The 20186-nt window shown below is 42.7% G+C and overlaps 1 protein-coding gene and 1 long non-coding RNA gene across 2 annotated transcripts in view; both read right to left on the bottom strand.

Annotated features, from left to right (window-relative positions):
• LOC136965612 (protein dachsous-like) overlaps positions 1-20186 on the bottom strand; it is a 40521-nt gene that overhangs the window by 15950 nt on the left and 4385 nt on the right. Inside the window, exons 4-12 of the mRNA XM_067259796.1 lie at positions 18092-18343; positions 17846-17944; positions 17546-17718; positions 16807-16958; positions 16354-16661; positions 16143-16253; positions 15655-15846; positions 15287-15381; positions 15004-15165 (exon numbers count right to left, since the gene is read on the bottom strand). Of these exons, the coding sequence (XP_067115897.1) occupies positions 15004-15165; positions 15287-15381; positions 15655-15846; positions 16143-16253; positions 16354-16661; positions 16807-16958; positions 17546-17718; positions 17846-17944; positions 18092-18343 (1544 nt within the window). The remainder of the gene's footprint in view (positions 1-15003; positions 15166-15286; positions 15382-15654; positions 15847-16142; positions 16254-16353; positions 16662-16806; positions 16959-17545; positions 17719-17845; positions 17945-18091; positions 18344-20186) is intronic.
• LOC136965719 (uncharacterized) lies at positions 13168-14704 on the bottom strand. Its single transcript, XR_010879329.1, has 4 exons — positions 14691-14704; positions 14502-14608; positions 14175-14223; positions 13168-14079 (listed from the first exon to the last, which is right to left on the bottom strand). It is a non-coding gene; the product is annotated as an uncharacterized lncRNA (long non-coding RNA).

Here is a 20186-nt window from a genome sequence, read left to right as displayed (position 1 = left end):
TCCCGTCTTATCATTCAGGGATAGATAAGTAAAGTTGCCTGCAGAAAAACTAGGAGGGGAAATGTAAAGTCTTGATTATTTACTCTGAATCGATCAATTTAACAATGAAATTATGAATGTAATTGCAGTAAGAAAATGTATTTATTTTGACCACAAACACATTTCTGTACTTCAGAGGAGTTGTGTACAATGCATAGTTGGTCTCTTTTTCTCTGTGTTGGCTTGCCTGTCAATGCAACTGACCTGTAAGTAATGAGTGAGTTGTTGCCGATGTCCTTATCTGTTGCCAAAAGTGTCAACACCACATCCCCCACTTTAGCGTCCTTTACCAGGATGCTGTTTGAGTAGATGGAGGCACTGAACACTGGTGTATTGTCATTCTCGTCCAGTAGAGTTACATTGACATCCGCGGACACAACACGGTTGGGTGTGTCCGCTTCCTGTGCTTTGATCTGAACATTAAGAACAGGGGAAAATATTACAGGGAGGTGTTGTTTGTCTGTGCACCTTGGCACAAACAGCATGATGAGATTAGGAATACATCTACGTTGTTTTTCCATCAAGCCACACCAAATTTGTTCTCAAGAAGATTCAGTAAGAATGCCAAGTCAATGTTGCTACACTATTGCAATAGTGTTAGTTTAGTCACTTAGTGTTAAAAAAGTAATACCCATAGATTTCTAACCTGAAAGATGAAGTTTCCAACAGTCTCTCTGTCCAGGTCAGTGGAGGTTTTCACTGTGACAGTGCCATCTAAGCTGACAGAGAAAGGCACTGATTCTGGAAGGAGCCGAAGAGTTCCATTAAATCCATCCTTGTGAGAAAAGATAGTTTGTCTATTGTTTATGGCTTGACAGGAATAACAGTTAGATATAGATACACATTGTGATACACCTAAGAACTTAGGGTTAAAGGTACTGTATGGAGGGCCGCCCGGTTAGCTCACTGGATAAGTACGCGTACCATGTAGGCTGAAGCCTTATAGCCGCAATATGGGTTTGAACCTGGCCTTGTTCCTTTGATGCATGTATTCCCCTCTCTCTCTCTCTCTCTCTCTGCTTTTCCTGTCACACTGCACTTGCAAACTGTCCAATAAAATCAATTTAAAAATCCCCAAAATATACATTTTAAAAAAGATCTTTGTAAAGTGCCTTATATTTCTGACTTGCACCCTAAAAATACCCTATTGTAGTCTTGGAGCATTGATAATGCTTCTGTCATGGAAGCCTACCTCATCCAGGTCAGTGACTTTTACTCTGAAAACGACAGTGTCTGTCAGTGAATTCTCCAACAGTGTTGCATGGTAGCTGGATTTGTCAAACACCGGGGGGTTGTCATTGGCATCCTCAATGGTGACAGTCACCACAGCATTGGCCGTTTTCATGTTGTCGTCCACCTGAGCTGCCTGAGAGGAAGTGTTAGACCATGGCATTTCTTGGATCCATTTTTTACATTGTTGACAAAACTGAGTTGCTGAACTGATGTTTTAAAGACCGTTGTAGAGGGCAGACGTATCCTGCTGAATAATCTGCCCCCCACACGGACAACTTCCTCAACCCACCACCCCTGTCACCCAGGCCCTGAAACATCTCCCTTCCCTCCCCTGCTCTATTTGTACCCGCTGCACTCCATCAAACTCCATCTCAAACCAACTTGCTACTTAGTTAATAAATAATGATCTTTGATGGACTGGAGCCCCATCTTGCTATGTTTCTAATATATAGGCTATTAAAGAAACTTGGGTTCATCGAAGATAATTATTTATTAACTAAGTAGCAACTAGCAAACAAGTCAACATGTACATCCAGCTTGGTGTGTGTCTTCTACAAAAGAACCTGCTGTGTATTAATGATAAAGTAGGTACCACTGCAGCTGGAGAGAGCTGCAATGCAGGAACAGACTTTGGTAAACCTCAAGACAGCAGGACGGATTTGACAAGGCAAAACACAATGATGAACATAGAGGGGATAGAGATATAGGGTGCGCAATCAGCACATAACAAGGAACAGATGGAGAACACAAGAGAACAGAAGAGAGAACAAAAGTGCTGAAGGCAACGGGCGTTTGCTGAGGAGTAGGAAACAAAGAATTCCAATGTGTCTGTACTTGTACTTGTTACAAATGGCAAATAAACTTGACACTTGAGAAATTCAAACATTAGGTCAAAGATTGAGTACAAAGTTTGAATTGTGATGGCATATCTATATCATTGTTAAGTTAGACATTACCTTCAACCTGTCAAGGCCTGCTTAAGAAGAAAGTAATATTTATAGTTTTAAAGGTTAAATGCAGGGTAACTGACTGTACCTTAATGCTGATAGTGACTTCCCCTATCTCTTCTCGGTCCAGTCCGGTCACAACAGAGATGACCCCACTGTTTTCATTGATGTCAAAATTATTCAGGTACTTGCTTGGAGATACTGAGTAATATTACAAAAGCAACACATAAACAATGTGTGAATACAAGAATGGTCATTGATTACATTGCATTAATGTTAGCACATTATGATTCATAAAATGGTTACATCCATTTTACAGACTGATGGAAATTGTAGTCAGCGTTATGGAAATTAACCTTGCATTCAGTACCTGCACTGATACTGTAGACTACCGTCATGTTGATACCAGTGTCGCCATCTTGAGCTTTTATGGCATCTGGCAGAATTGTGAAGAATTCTCCTGTCTGAAGGTTTAGGAATGTAATATAATTTAATGTTACATTTAAGGCTACAGTTCATTTTCTATCGGAACTTAAGCCTTCAAGAAGAAAACTGTGCATAAAGATTTCAGACTCACTTGTTCCTCCTGTATGAAAGCTTTGTAAAGGGCGTGGTCAAAATAGGGGTTCATGTTATCAAAGTCTATCACCTCAATAAGCACAGTTGCCGTGTTGCTCAAACCTCCATTATCCTGAGATGAAAGACCCCAAAAGCAGAGTAAAGTGTCAGATTGTTCACAAATAACTAGTACAGATACAGCAGCCATGTGACGATCACAATGGCTAACAGAAAGACTAATGTCAAATGATGTGCTGTTCTGACATCATCGTCTACCTCTGCCTTTATGGTAATGTTGTAGTTTTTTGCTGTGTTGTAGTTCAGATGTTTGATCAATATCACACCTCCATCACTATGCACATCAAAGTCTGTGGATACTGGTGGCTTAAAGAGAAATTGGAATTATAAAAGGAAATGTATCTATTGTGAAACAATAATGAAACACCTTTTTAATGATGAACAAGAAATCACCTCTTAATCTTTTCATGAAGGTTTCAAGTTTTAACGCTACCCAAAAGGAGACTCACCAGTATCGAATACGATACTCTGTTGTTTTCTGAGGTGAGATCTGCATCCACAGCTTTGACTTTGAGAACTGCTGCGTTTAGTGGAAATGTCTTAAGTAAAAACAATTAAACATTTGAAACACTATTACAGTAATTAGACGAAAATGTGTTTTTAATATACTATTCAAAATAAACCATGCTGAAATACTTTTACATTTTGTAATTTCAATTGTAAATTTCACTTTGCCCTTGCCTCACCTCAGAAATATTCTTGCTGTACTCCTTCTGCTCAAATATTGGACTGTTGTCATTTAAATCCCTGATGGTGAGTCTTCGAGTGTTGTTCAGCTAAGAGACAATAGATGTTGTTTGAACTACTGAAAAATGTCTGGCTCTCCATAACATGTCATATGACAGATCACTGTAATTCGTTATTTGTCTCACCTTTCCCAGGTTCACGCACATGATTGAATAGTATAACACTCCCGTGGTCTACACGGAAATGAACAAAAGATTAAAAACACTCACAATGTCTCCACAAAAACTACTCATCCAATTTTAAAACACAAACTAAATCTTGTGAAATATCTAAATATATGTGTATATCAAACCATGTCGAAGTGCACTGATATTATGAATCTCACTCCTTGTAGTGCATCTGCATCTAGACCCATCTTGGTGCGGACGGTTGCAGTTGTATCCCCAGGTGTGTAATCTAGCTCCAGAAACTTAATGTGTTCAGGAAACAGATGCCCAACCAGCCTCACAGTGGTGTCAGCTGGGATGCCAGTTAAAACTTCCACGTTCCCTGTTGCCACGAAGAGAAATCATTAAATGTTACCCACCAAAATATTTTTTTTGTGGCATATTAGATGAATGCATGCCATATTTTGTGATCATGTAAATATTGTACTTTTTACCTGAATAGCCCTCTTCCACACTCCCCACAATCCCATCTGAACCTCCATCACAGTTTATTGATGATGCACCTGGAAAATATAGAAATATCAATGGAATTTGACATACAGCAACACAAGTAATCAATGTAACATAAAAAATATGTATTTCATCCAAATTCAATCATATTTTATTACAGTTCAGGACATTAGTCAAGTTGAACTGAGATTAAGGATAAATTAAATGATTAGTCATTCTCTGGTCAGGCACCTTTGCTTTGTATGGGCCACCTTGCTTTGTATGGGGGTCAGATGGCTGAGCGGTTAGGGAATCTGGCTGTTAATCAGAAGATTACCAGTTCGATTCTTGCAGTACCAAATGACGTTGTGTCCTTGGGCAAGGCACTTCACCCTACTTGCTTCGGGGGGAATGTCCCTGTACTTACTGTAAGTCTTTCTGGATCTGAAGAGCATCTGCTAAATGACTAATTGTAAATTGTCTCATTGTTGTGAACACAATGAAAAAAAAAAATCCTGGTAAAAACCACCAAGTACTTTTGGTTGGATTCAAGCCACACAGGTTAGATTTTCTTAATTCTCAATATAAAGAGGGCAGTTTTTGAGACCTAGGTGTCTTTCAAAAGAATGCTTTGTAAATAAATAAGCAACAGAGACATATAATAAACCATTTAAAACCAGACAAGCAACACCAGTCAGAATACAAACTAAGTAAGCAAATAACATGGGAACTTATAGAAATACTGAATGTTTTCAGACAACACTCCATTTTAGCTTAAGCCTATTAGTGAACGTAGCCTCTGCTTAACTCACCTATAGAAGTACCTCTGACACCATGGCTACATAGAGAAGCAGAGAGGAGTAATATCCATCTGAAATACATTATCCTTGTGTTGTATGGTCGAGGGCTTTCCATCCTAACTGACAACAGTACCGTCCTCACAGTAGCTATTTGATAGACGACAGCGATCCCTTGAATCAAGGAGTATTGAATCGGCCACAGGTTATTGAGCCACTCAGCCATTTTATGACTGGTTGTTAAGAGTTACAAGTTGTTGAGGTATAAAACGGTCCAAGGGGCACTGACAACACCCTGGTTTTTCCTCAGCTTTCTCACTACAAGATAACATCATTCGGTGTTAAACTTAAGTTTCTTTTTACCTAAAGAAAACGTTTCTTATTGCTTTTGATGATTGGTCGAAGTCCAATCAGCCACTGACTCTGCTCCGCTCCGCCCCCCCCCTCGTCAGTGGTTGCAGCTGTGTTGTGCCTCATTTAAGCCCCAGTGGTTGACTTGATAGGAAGCTTGACTGACTGCTGTCTGTTCTGGTCTGTGTGCTACTTTGCTTGAGTGTGTGATATTGGTGTCATTGTTCATTGCAACATTGTTCATTATTGTTTGGGATAATACCCTTCTGCTTTTGTTTCCAGGGGGAAAGGGGAAAGCCACGTGCTTTAGGCAAGAGGCCCCGGGGCTTACATCACCCGCAGGATAACCTTATTGTCTATATACACTAGGTAAGACCTGGGCCGACCAACCCCTGTATTTTGGGTAGAGCGCCAGAACTACGGTGCTAGTTAGGGAAATACTGTGATAAGGTAGGGTTAGAAACTATTATTTAGCTTTCTTTGTTTTGGTTGTGCCCAGCCCCTTTTTCCCTGCACGTTTATTTTACAGTAAATAAATACTGTTAAACGGTAGTTGGCCTTTCTTCCCTTGTTTTTGCACCACGACTCCATATCTCAGTCATCCGGTCCAAGGGTTCTTGTTCTTGTGCATTCTCTCTTTCGGGAGGCGTGCGTAACAGAATGGGGGCTCGTCTGGGATCCAAGAGTGAGAGAGTTCCTGTGGGTTCTGGTGATTGGGGGGTGTTTGATGTGGTTGTGAGCTTGGGGGTTTCGGTAGGTTGTGCCGTGTTTTGTTAGCCTTGCGGCTTGCGGCTTTATTGTTTGTGGAATGGCTACCTCGGCCGTGTCCGGTTTTATTGAAGAGCCCTCTGTAGTTCGGCTAGAGGCATTGTGTGTCGAGGACCTTCATGCCATAGCCGACCACTATGGCCTTACGGTCCCGAAGGCGGCCCGTAAGGCTGAGCTTTTGGCCTCGGTTAGAGATGGCTTGGTAGATAAAGGGGTGTTGTTCGTTCGTGAGAAAGAGGAAGAAGTGCAGGAGGATAGCCAGACACGTGAGCTTTCTCCGGACCGGGCGTCTTCTGCAGGCAGAACTGGAGCTTCTCCTGCTTCTGTTATGGCTAGGCTCAAGATGAGGATGGCCCGATTGGAGGTTGAGCGGAAAGAGAGAGAGCAGGCCAGACTGTTCGAGTTAGAGAAACGTAGGATAGATGCTGACTTGGAGGCGAGGGTTAGGATAAGGAAGCTAGAGCTAGAGGCAGGTGTTAAGGAGGCCTCCTCACCAAGTCAGACGGCCCAATTTGAGGTAAGCAAGAACATTGCACTGGTGCTGCCCTTTCGGGAAGCTGAAGTAGATAGCTACTTCTTTGCTTTTGAGTAGTGGCGACCTTAACCCAGGCAGCCGTTTTGGCTGATGAATATTCACTAACCCATAAAACAGTGTTTGGTGGGTCTAGGATGGAGGGCCGTGTGGTAACCCCAACAGCTTCTCGTGTGCATTACGGCCCCAGTGACGGTAAGCCCTCACCTGAAAAACAGGAGTGCTTTTACTGTCACAGAGTAGGCCACGTGATTTCGGTTTGTCCAGTTTTGAGGGGTCGGAGGCAGTCCTCACCCCCCTCCGGTAAGAAAAGTGTCGGGTTAGTCCGAACCGCAGAAATGTCAAGGCCTGATGTTCTGTACGCTCCATTTGTGTCCAGCGGAAGCGTTTTCGCTTACGGAGAACCTACATCACGGTAAGCAAATACGGATCCTGCGCGATACTGGTGCGGCGCAGTCAGTAATCCTCGCAGGCGTTTTGCCCTGGTCTGTTGAGTCGTACTGTGGCTCGCATGTCCTCCTACAGGGTTTCAAAATGAACACTGTGTCTGTTCCGTTACACTGGGTCCATTTAGCATCAGACGTGGTGTCGGGACGTTTCCGAGTTGGTGTGGTACCTCGGTTGCCGGTGGAAGGAGTCACCCTGTTGCTGGGGAACGATATTGCAGGTGGTAATGTGTCTCCAGTGTTAGAGGTTGTAGACAGCCCAAAACCGCTGACGACAAATTGGTTCAAGCTTCTCCCCACGTTTTTCCGGCTTGTGTCCTAACAAGGGCTTAGTCTCGCAAGCTGGGAGACGTGGTGGACTTGTCCGATTCGTTTTTTGTTGAGACAGCACTAAAGGCGCCTTCTGTGTCGCAGGTACAGTCTTCTCGAGTGCAACAAACGGGTGTGGAATGCAGAGTCGCACCCCTGTTGCACGACGCTCAGTTGTCGATCACCCCAGATAAGCTGATTGTATGGCAAAAAGAAGACCTTAGCCTTCGCAAGTGTTTCGATGCGGTTGTCTCCTCTGAAACAGAACATAGGGACTCTTCGTATTTCGTGGAAGCGGGTGTGTTAATGCACAAATGGGCCGCGCATAAAACAGGTCAGGACTGGGATACGGTTAGGCAAGTGGTTGTTCCTACCCCGTTACGACAGCAGGTGCTGTCCCTGGCTCATGACCCTGCTTGGTCTGGACACTTAGGGATAACTAAGACATACAACAGAGTCCTCCGGCATTTCTTTTGGCCGGGTTTAAAATCTGATGTTGTACAGTACTGCAAGACGTGTCATGTGTGCCAGCTTGCAGGAAAAGCAAACCAGCCTGTTCCTCGTGTGCCACTTCATCCGATTCCTGTGGTCGGGGAACCGTTCGAGCGAGTGATCCTCGACTGTGTTGGTCCACTACCGAAGACTCGGGCAGATGTCCCTAGGCGCACCTCTGTCCTGGCACATGACGTGGCATTCGACAACATCCTTATCGAGTGAACGCCCGAAAGAGAGAGGTGAGGAAAGGTGAGGTGGAATACTTACTGAAAAATTATATGGCCAGGCCCAGTAACAGCGCGTGGAGTTCTCCATGTATTCTGGTTCCTAAGCCAGACGGTACGTCCCGCTTGTGCACTGACTACCGTCGGGTTAACGCAGTTACGGTGCCGGACTCTTTTCCACTACCTCGTATAGAGGACTGCATCGACCAGGTTCTGCTGCCTTGGTTAGCAAGCTCGACTTGTTGAAAGGTTATTGGCAAGTGCCGCTAAACCCTCGAGCTTCCGATATATCGGCCTTTGTGACACCAGATAACTTCATGCAGTATACTGTTATGCCTTTTGGGATGTGCAACGCACCTGCTACGTTTCAGAGGCTGGTAAACATTGTTTTCGCGGATGTTCCTAACTAGGGATGCGTATTGATAAGATTTTAACAATTCCGACTCCTTATCAATTCCAGCTTATCGATTTGATTCCTTATCGATTCTCTTATCGATGTTCCCCTCTACAGCCATAGGTCTGTGCGTCCTGCACCCCCCCACACACACACTCGTTCTAAACGAATTTCTCAAACTGGCTTTGACTGGATCTGAAATGAGCTAATATACCTACCACCTCTAGGCGTCTTCAGGCCTCTGTTTTTAAAACAAAATATAGTCGAAGATAGAAACTTTCAGTTTCCTTGTGTTCAAGTTTCTATTACTCAACACCAGTAGGACTTACAGGGGTCCTAACAACAGGGGAAATAACTTCAGTGTCACCTTTCAAAAGAGACCATTTACATGCATGTACTCCAAATGGTTCAACAACAGCTTTCAATGTACTTTGGGTATGTGGTTTAGGCGTTTCAGGCACATTTAACAGGACTATTAAAAGGTTAAAAAATTAAAATGCTAAGTTTAAAAATGGATAAAAAATCGATATGCTCAGTTTAATAATGCGACACGTGAACGTTTGCTGATAACACACGCCGCCCCGATAACGTGAAATGATCAATAAGATCAATACTAATGGGAGACGAATGCCGGAGCTAAAATATATGCTTCAAAACGACGGGACAGAACTAGATCGACTACACACAATAAAGGCAAATTGCTTCACACAGTAACAAGTGGTTGTGATCACTTTTGAGCAGTTTAGCTTTACCTTAGATAGTTAGAGATGAAGCGCGAACGTTAGCTGCGCTGCTGCATGCATCGAACACATGATGTTCCAGTAACTTCATTCCATGCTGTGTGTTCAAATGCTTCTTCATATTTGTAGTATTTCCTCCCTTCGACGAAATAGACTTTTTACACGCGTTACAAGTGGCGTTGTTGTCATTTTGTCGTGTGAAATACAACCAAACTTTAGAACACTTCTTCCTAGTTGCCATGTTTGCTGCAGTCTGTCTATGCGCGAACTTTTATAGTTTATTCAGACAGATGTTCGCATGTCCCATTATTAAACTGAGCATATCGATTTTTAATCCATTATTAAACTTAGCATTTTAATTGTTTAACGGCACAGAGAATCGTTAACAGAATCGTTAAGGAATTTTGCTAACGATTCCAAGGAATCGATTCACTGGGAACCGGTTCTAAACAAGAACCGGTTCTCGATACCCATCCCTATTCCTAACTGTACCGCATACCTTGACGACATTGTAATACACTCGCTCACCTGGTCTGACCATCTTTCCACGTTGATTCATGCAATATTGAAACGTGATATCTTCTTGGACACTCGTCTCTGGAGGCCCTTAAACTTAGCCAGTGACACGTCTCCAATCCGCCGTGTGGTCTCAGCGGTCCAGGGTCCGGTGAACAGCTTGTCGTGTCTTCATCCATGTCTCCATCTGGGATTCTCGTCCCGTTGGATCCTCTGCTTCAACTTCCATGCTCTGGACTCTCTGGAGTCTGCACTCTGGAGGTGGTGGTTGGTCATTGGATCGTAGCCTGGTGGTTCCTGGATCATCGAGCCGCTGGATCCGGTGTGATGGTCCTGGTGAGCTGAAAGGTGGTGGCCACACCGGGGCTTGGACCAGTAGGGCTGGTGGAGATGGGTCTCTGCCGGCGGTCTGGGTTGTTGGTCATTCAGCCGGTTGGGATCGTCTTCCATGTTCATCTTCACGTAGACCCAAACTCCAGGTGCAAGCATCTGCAGGTTCTCTGGAATCTCTGCTTCCCTTTCCTTGGTGACACCTTTCACCTGTTGAAAACACTACCTTACGTATCTGTGTTAAGAGCAGTAGGTAGCTATGCAGCTCCCTTTCAAATTTTTCGTGAGGAGGACCCTCGATGGGTCCTTCTAAATTAGGTTCTGGAAAGGGCCTTCCAGCAGCCATCTCATGCGGTGACAAAAATGTTTGGCAGTTGGTACTCGAATCTTGGAAAGACCTCCCTGCACAGGAATTTTGCTACTGATCGGGAATAGTTGGCACTGCCTCTATCCATCTACTGAACTGACAGATCACTACCAAGATGTAGCTATCTCAGTCTTCCTATACGTTGCATCTTGTCTAAATAGTCTATCATCAGATGCCTAAATGGTCCGTCTGCTGTTGGAATGTGTGAAATGGGAGGAGAAAATGTTTTCCTAACATTATAATGTGCACATTATTTACATTCGCGTAACACTCTATCAACTGTGGCTGCGAAATATGATGACCCCCCTACGACTTGAAGGTGACCTATAATCACCCCCCTGGCGTAATGGTGACTACCATGCGCATCCCTAATAACAAAGTTACATGAACACAGGTGTGTGGTAGTTGCTGGCTTCACCGTGCCACACCTTTGAATGGTTAGTTCTGGAGCAGACAGTATCACCTCGTAGCCAGTCCTTCTGGCCAGTGTTAAAACAAATCGTGGGCTTGTGAGTAAGGCTGTCACGGTGTGAGGAGGGGTAGGACCCAAATGCACGAGAGATGCGAGGCATGGTCGAAACAAGGGTTTTAATTCTCAAAAAACTGGGAACAGATAGGGTACTCACACAGACAGGTATGGTAAGGACAAGACAAAGACTAGACACAACAGAAACCTAAATACACAGAACCAAACGACACACAGGTGGACACAATAACGCTAACGAGAACAGGTGAAGACAATGACAAAGGGAAACACTAGGGCAGGACAAAAAACTGAAACCGGGGGGGGCACGGCTGTGGCCGTGACAAAGGCATATAGTTGATAGGATGTGTAGAAAGTTACTGGGTGTCCCATTGTCAGTGATGATGCTTGTTTAAAAGCAAAAACAGTAGCATATCCAGATCGTTCCGCAACATATAGATGAAATGGTTTCGATTAATCGGGATTGCCAAGGGTGGGGGCGGATTGCATGTCACTTTTGAGAACTAAAAAAGCTCCCTCCGCCTCTTCGGTCCACTGCAATGTAGCAGCATTACTTGTCTGCCCTGCAGCCCTAGTAAGGGCTCGCAAAGATGCTGATTTGAGGGCATAATCACAAATCTATGGTCTGCTGTATCCCGCCATTCCCAGCGAGGTAAGCATTTGCTCTAATCAACTGTCATCTGACAAAATTGTAACTTGTCTCTATTTACTTTATGTAGCCTACTGGATAACGGTACTGGTAACCTGCAGATTCTGCAGGTCCTGGGCCAACATTGATCAAACACAGCTGGGCTGTCCAGGAATCCCTGGGGTAATAGGGTTTAAGTACTGTGTTTACCTTCAAAGGTGAAAGCAAACAGGTATCGTGAGTCTGGATGTGCTGAAACATAAAAATGCAGAGCACAGGTCAACAACTGTTTACCATTTTGTGCCTGGCGGAATTTTGGAAAGTAATATGTGTGCATTAGAACAATCGCCTTTGGAAAGTCTCCAGTGTAGTTAATAGCCCGCAGATCATGTACCAATCAATAATCATTAGAGTGTGGCTTCTTTATTGGAAAGATGGGTGTATTACAGGAGCTTTCTGTTTCTATCAGGACTCCTGCATTCACTAGACCCTTAATAGTGGGTCTAATCCCGTCTATAGCGCGGTGTCGGAGAGGGTACTGTCTCTGGTAGGGTACCATAATGTTGGGGGTACCTATTCACTACCATTGTCTCAGCTGTCCCTATGTTGTAATTTTCCTGAAATTCCATAATAACGTGTGTCAGGGGATATGTGTATTATTTTGTGGGCTTCCACTCTAATACCTGTATGGCTACTTTTATCATTGGTCCTAATTCATAAGATCTATGTCCTTCAGTTGTAATTAATGTAACGTAGGGGCAGAATCCTGTATTTGATACCATTCTTTTAATTCTGGTGGGAGTGTTATAGCTGCGTCAGCTCCTTCGGGGCCTACAAAGATATCCTGGTTGATGATAGAGGACAGTTTTGTATTTTTTATCAACTTGATTTTATCAACTTGATTTTATCAACTCTCTCTCCAACAGTCGACATAGTCCATGTGACCTTGATGTTCGTCATAAAGAAGAGTGCAGTGGCATCTGTTGTGGTCTTGGTTTCCCTACTAATGCTTGGATCCACGGCTCCCATTCTTCCCATGATTGGGTCAGTGAAGATTCTTGTGGTGACAATTGTAGCCAGTACGCTAGTGGTGGTGTCTGGCTGTGGGGATCTTGTGTTGTTACATTCATTAGTGGACTTGAGACATATTGTAGTTTCTTTTCAACCGTCACTGGTTTGCTGATTTGCTGAGGGATCTTCTTGGAACTCCACTTGCAGGCAGCTTTGGATACACACGATATTGGCTTTTAATATGTAGAGAATGTCTCTTCCTAATAGATTGATGGGAGTGTGTGCTGAGTACAGTAGAGGTGCTACAATAGTTTTTTCCTGCAATTTGCATTGTGAGTGGCTCCGTAAGTGGTATCACTTGTGTTTTCCCAGAAAAGCCTACAGTTCGGATGGATGAACTTGAGAGGGGGAGATTGAAGCCATTTTTTCCAATGCATGAGTACGTCGCTCCTGTGTCCACCATGAATGCATGTTCTTGGCCTTGCACTGTAACTGATATGGTGGGTTCTTCTCGTGGTTGTAATGAGATAATTGCTGATTACAAATAAGTTTGCATCCAACCTGGGTTTCAGTGCTCTGAAAGTTTATCACTTTAATTAACAGAAATAGGTGAGCGTGATCCCGGGATCAGACTGAAGTTTTTCTCCAGACATTTCACTTTTATAGTCATCTCCCCATTGTATGGTAATATAGTACAATATTTGTTGGTTACATATACATTAGGCATTCTTACTCTGCGGGTCCCTTGTCTTAAGGGATTCAAATTACAGGTACTTTCCTTCATAGACAAATCTCCCAATTTAGGCCCTCTCTGACCTTGAACACCCAGCTGCACTAGGCTCCTGGGCGTAAGGCCACAAATATGTCTACTAAGTTATAGCTGGCATTCCTGGTTCTTTATGGAAGCGCACACACATATTCTTCTCCCCCACTCAGCCCCTAATTATCCAGATCTTAATATTTTGGGCTTTATTTCTTCTACCATTGTCTAGGGATAACAATAAATCAGTCAACAGCTTTGCATCTGGTTTCCAATAATATAGCATGTACTAGAAAAGTGATTACAAGTTTCATTAAATCCATAATCATTACCATCTTCATAATTACAACAGTATGATGTTTATTCTACAACAGTACAATATGTATGATTTTATCAATAAAAAAATTGAAATGTTGTCCCCTGTTATTACATGTTGTGTAAGCTAATGAGGCCCTCTGAGAGGTGTTCAGCAAGACAGACAGTTCAGTACCAGTGGAATGTCCATTTGTAATTTTGGAGCAGCCCACTACTCTCCAGCCATTTATGTTGTGGCAGTCCTGTTCCAGCCAATTGCCTTAGGTGATGCGGGTCTTCCCCCATGGCTTGTTTTGTGAAACTGCTGTCAATCAAACTCAAACTGGAGGAAAGTGCAGAAGCTTAGACAATAATTGGGGGCAGTGTTTCTTATATTTATGTGGAAGACTTGAAGTGAATTGGGGATTCGATGCTCTGTGAAGACAAAAAATGACCCACCTTTAATGCACAAATCAGTGTCTTTAAGTAAAATCTTATTACACGGATAGGTTTTCACTTGGCTTACTTACTGAGGTAGAGCGCCTCCGATTTTCTTTCTCTTTTTTGTTTTTCACACACCTGTGTGAGAATTTTTGGGTGTCATTATTCAAAGTAATTATATTTTTCAAAGAATCTATAAAGATTCCTTCAGGCACAAAGGGGGGCAATTACAGGTAGGAACATTGTTATACGTAATCATCCTTTTGGAAAGCAGTATTCAAACAGGAAAGACAGGCATCGTGTGAGAATTAACACAGATGGCATAAACAGTCCCAGAAAGACTCCCACGTAGTCAGAAAACATGCCCCATGGTCCCATTATTCACGCTTCATTTTATTCATCAGCGTCTTACTCACCTATAACTTTGATTGTTTGAATCCTGATTGCCGTCACTGTTTCTGTCCTTGTTCTGGCTGTCAGGCTCGGGCTCAGCCTTCTTTTCAATGCCATGTGATCTCCAACCCTAAAACACATATATATGACTTGCCTTGAATGCACACATCAGTGTATATTTAAAATAAAAAATCTTGCAACACTGTTCTCACCAGGTTAAAATTTCAGGTTAAAGTCTTTCTGTCTTGGTTTCTAAAGGGAAGGCATTTTATTTTTGTTATTCACGTAAGTCAGACAACATGCCCCATGTTCCCATTATTCAGTGCCTCTAGGTTTCATCTTATTCATCAGCATCTTACTTACATATAACTTTGATTGTCAATGGCAAAGCTCTCCCTGTCTGAATCCTCTGCATTTTTTTTCGTCCTTATGAACCTGGGTCAGATTTTTTTTTTTTGATTAGTGTAATTAAGTGATTAGATTTTCAGATGTGCTGCAAATAAACAAATATTCAGTCACCCTTACTTTTTCATTCCCTCAGCAGGGATGACTTTGTCAACATCTGTGGCAATTATGCTAACAAACGTCTTGATGTTGTTCCTCAATGTTCTTGATTCAGCCTCTCCTTTGTTAGAGCTGGAGACCCTGATGACACTCACGGTCCAGCCCAGCGCTCTCCCCAAAGACCTGGGAGGAATCGGAAAAGGAGAAAAAGGTAGGTTAATTAGAGAGTTGACTGACCAAAACCCACAAGGAACAACACACGCTGTTCAGGGTTTGGACGAGACATTCATTTGTGTTCTCATACTCTTCCATCTCAGGGATGTTCTTCTCCACTACGTTGGTGGCTCGGTTGAGAGAGATGACCACTACGTCACTGCTGGCACTTCCCTGGACGTCCACCTTGGGGCAGAGCAGATGGAACGTTCCATCAACTGTTTTCACTGCGAGCTATAGCTGTGTTTTTAGGGGCTTTTTAGGAGTCACTTTCAAAGTGCATAAAGAATGTACAGCAGAAAATCAAGGATCAGAGTCAACTGTATTCCAAGCCTAGTATCAGTATTTTATCAAGCACTGTACAATAATACAATTTCTAATACAGTGTAAAGAAATAAAAAAATTGCAAACAGTGAAGTCAACAAATGCCCCTCAGAAGTGTTTGTGTTTACCACTGACCTGGACCATCGCTGTGGCCTGTAGGCCCAAAGGGTCTGTAGCCTTCATGGTCAAAGTGGTTGTCTGTCCTGCCAGTCCCACCGCTGACACCACATACACCTGACCAGTGGAGGGGTCCACGTCAAAGTAGGAACTGGGCTCTGAGATACTGTACTGCAGATGCTCACTGTCACCACTGTCAGGGTCTGTGGCCTGGGAGAGAGACAGGATAAGTGTGTGAGTGTGTTTGCATTTGTTTATATATCATTGTGGGGACAGTTAATTGCTGTGTTGACTAGAAGTTGTTTTTTTTAGGTTCTCTAAAGGTTCATGATAAAATTGCACTGGATTATTCTGAATTGACTTCTTTGCATTTAAAGACATTTTCAGGTTTCAGATGATACTACTGCTGAAGGTGTAACATGTTCCTAGTTATATTCGATTGACCGACTGCTCTTGTTGTATCTATATACTCAGCAGTAACAACCAAATTAGTTTTAATAACCTACCTTAACCTGTACCACAGGATACTTGTATGGGGCAATGCTGAAGATCTTTGCTTGGTAGATTCCATCAATAAACTTTGGGGCCTCGTTCACATTCTCAACCTCCACCCTAACCTAAGAGGACGTTGAAGAGAATAGAAGTTACGCTATTTTAACAATTTAATACAGCTCTTCTTGTGTTAGCAAAGGTCTGTAAATAAACAATGGTTCGTACCAATGCAACTGCAGAGGTAGGGGGAATCCTCGTGTCTACTGCTTTCACTTCCAGGATGTACCAATCCTGGCTTTCCTTGTCGAGCGTCTCTTTCGTGAGGAGCGCTCCCTGAGGGTCTATGGTAAACAGGTCAGTGTGTGTCATGAGGACGTAAGAGATGTCATAGAGGCTGCTGCCAGGCGACGCCTTCACCACCCCCACCGCGGCCCCTTCCGGCTGGTTTTCGGCAACGCTGAAGTTGTAGGAGGGGCTCTCGAAGGCCACACCTTCGCTAAGGCTGACAGTCATCAAGGAGACCAGACCACGAGCTATGAGATGGGAGGGTGACAACATACACGTACGTCCACACAATAAAAAATGGTATTCAGCTGTTTGAGCTGTTGTATGTGACATGATTATGTTATGTACACAAACACTCCAGACAATGCACAGAAGTTCTGTTTGACTGCTGACCTGTGGAATTCAAGGGTGGCAGTCCGTGATCCTGTGCCATGACCGTAAAATCAAGAGCCGTGTCCTCTGTGACATCAGCAAGGTCAGATGCTATGGTTACAACTCCCGTCTTATTATTCAGGGATAGATAAGTAAAGTTGCCTGCAGAAAAACTAGGGGGGAAATGAAAAGTCTTGATTATTTACTTTAATTCGATTTATCAATTTACCACTACAAATGTAGTGTAGCTGCGGTCCATCAGGACCAAAACCTCACGCCATAAGAACAGTTTCTTTCCATCTGCTACTGGCCTCTTCAACAAGGCCAAGGACTCCCATTGACATTCATTCACTTATTTAACTATTATAAGTCTAACTAATGGCAATTTCAGTATGCGTAAGCCACTTTATCTCAGTATCCGATTGCACTATGTTGACCATTCACGCTGCTCATTATTCTTATTTATATATATATTTTATTTTATATTTAAATTGTTGTAGTCTTAGATTGTTTAGTTCTTAGAAATAGTTAAACTTTTGTACTTTTACTTAATTTAAGATCTGTATATGTGTAGTGTTTTGCACCTCCCTGCCACAGTAAATTCCGTGTTTGTATAACATACATGGCGAATAAACCGAATTCTGATTCTGATTCTGAAAACGTATTTCTTATTTTGACCACAAACACATTTCTGTACTTCAATGTTCAATGCATAGTTTGTCTCTCTTTTTCTCTATGTGTATGCTTGCCTGCGACTGACCTGTAAGTTATGAGTGAGTTGTTGCCGATGTCCTTATCTGTTGCCAAAAGTGTCAACAACACATCCCCCACTTCAGCATCCTTTACCAGGATGCTCTTTGAGTAGATGGAGGCACTGAACACTGGTGTGTTGTCATTCATGTCTGTGACACTCAGTCTGATAGTTGTGATGTTCTGGTGGATAAGGAGGTTATATGACTTATATTGAGCAGAAGCACTTCAGTGAGTGGTCAATTTTGGGTGAACTGACCCTTTAAATTCATATTTTGAACAGGCATTTGTTTATGTCTGGTATCAGTACCTGTCTCTGGGGTGTCCCATTATCTGAGGCAACAATGACTAGTTCATAAACATCCCTGGTCTCTCGATCTAGCGGACCCACAACCAGCAAGGTCCCGTCCTTTGACACAAGAAACACAGACATGTGGCTGTCAAACACTGTTGGACTATAGCTAGCTAATCTCTTTTAGCAGAAAGATTGCCGTTGCTCTGTTATTAAAGATGGCAATCCAGGTTAATTAATGGTTATGGAGGATATTTGATCTACCTCTCTGAATCGAAAGAGTTTGCTGGATGAGGAGATGGAGATGGTAACTTCAGCGTTGGCTCCTATGTCACTGTCCGTGGCCAGGATACGGAGCACCTCTCTTGGGGTCGAGCCTGAGTATTCCCCCTCTGGTACAATGATCGGGTCAAGAAGGTCAATAAACTGGGGGGTGTTGTCATTGTAGTCCAGGACGGTGATGTTGACCTGGGCTGTAGAGTTCAGTCCATCCACAGGCTGGTCCACTGCTGTAACCTGAGAAGAGCAGGGAGAGGTTGAGCATGTATGCACTGTATTTGTTAAAAAGGACAGCATATGTGTTGACCTATCACAGAAAGTAGCATTTTATAAAAAGGATTCACCTAGATACAACATCATCATAGTAGTAGTAGGTTTTTATTGTCGTTCAACCATATAAAGTTAGTACAGTACACAGCAACGAGACAACGTTCCTCCAGGACCATGGTGCTACATAAAGCAACGTAGGACAAACACAGACTAACTAAGACCTACACATTCTTACGTTCCTATATAAAGTGCATACATTCCTATATTCCATTCATACCATTATGCCAGGATCCTGTGTGTGTCTGTGGTTCAATAATCTTGCGAACTAGGCATTGTATTAAGTTGAAATATGGTAGGTATATGGCTAAGGGCCAATGACATGCAATGAATCAAGTCAAGTTTGGATGTGACAAATAAATAAAAGTAGGCCTGGAGGTATAGAAAATGTAGCTTTGCAATATGCAATGCAGGCCACTGACTCCGGTCTGACTATAAATTCTTTGAGTTTGAATGGAAAGTCAATGAAGGAAAATTAAGAGGATTATCTGCTTAAATAAACAGAGTTGCGTGGACCAGGATAGTTGTTTGGCTATCGATTGTCCTGTCACATCTGTCCTGGTGCACCTAACTGTCATTATTGCATTTCGTACTTCTGACGATCAATTTCTTATTTCCTGTTAGTTAGTGTGCATCCAATCAGCGACGAAAGTGTTGTACCTACCCTCTCCGTTTTGAGTTCATGTAATGTCGTTTTGAGTTCATGTAATGTCGTTTTGAGTTCATGTAATGTCGTTTTGAGTTCATGTAATGTTGTTTCCCATTGGGGGAGCATGTGTTTTGCACTTCAGGGCCACCGTAGTAATGTCGCCAATTTGAGCAGTAGGGGCTACCGATTTCAATAAATACTTTTACTACCTATTTTATATGGAAATGTATACTTGGCGCTTAATTTATCCAGTATTATGCTGTCATCTGAAACCTGACAGGTTTTGTCAGATAGTTTCCGTATGCTGTAGAACTGGTAAACCCAGGTGAAGTTTAAATCAGTGGTGCCACTGAAAATATTGGGGTGGCACACGCAAATCAAAAGCTATAAGTACATTTCAGGAATTATATTTTGTTGTTGTAGTATAGGCTAGTTGAAAACAGCAGCGGGCTGGGGGAGGAGGATCTGAGTGTGGAGATCAGTGTTGTAGTCAAGACCAAACCGAGACCAAGTCATGACCAAGACCAGATTGTATCGAGACCGAGACAAGACCAAGACTTTGAAGGGTCGAGACCGAGTCAAAACCAAGACCAAGGCAGGGCGATCCCGAGTCAAGACCAAGACAAAGGCAGGGCGATACCAGGTCAAGACGAGACCACTCAAAATACACAAGCAGGAGGGTTTGACTAGGTAATAAATTAAATTGAATCTGTAATTGTATTTGAACTGAAAATCAGCACTCTTAAAGTAGTGCCGTGTGCTTATGGCCAGGCAAAACAGCCTGTTTTTTTTTCCTTCTTTTTCTTAGAGGCGCATTAGTACCCTTACGAAAAAGAAGTATACTTCAAGTTTAATTTGTAAGTATACTTAAGTATTAAAAGTATATTATTATCATGGTACTTAAAGTATACTAGCAGTGTACTTATGTATATACTATTTTTGTACTAAGTAAACTGAATTGGCCCACCTTTTAGATCATTTAGTACACTTTAAAGTACACTTATAGTGTATTTGAGGTTTACTTTTGAATACTGTAAAGTAGCCTGTGTAGTGCACTTTCAGTTCATGAAGTATACTTCCTAAAGTACTTCAAAGTATACCTTG

Source organism: Osmerus mordax, chromosome 21 (genome assembly GCF_038355195.1).
Source record: "Osmerus mordax isolate fOsmMor3 chromosome 21, fOsmMor3.pri, whole genome shotgun sequence".
NCBI lineage: Eukaryota > Metazoa > Chordata > Actinopteri > Osmeriformes > Osmeridae > Osmerus > Osmerus mordax.
The sequence above is the reverse complement of the archived record's forward strand: the minus strand, read 5'-3'. Positions and strand labels throughout refer to the sequence as shown.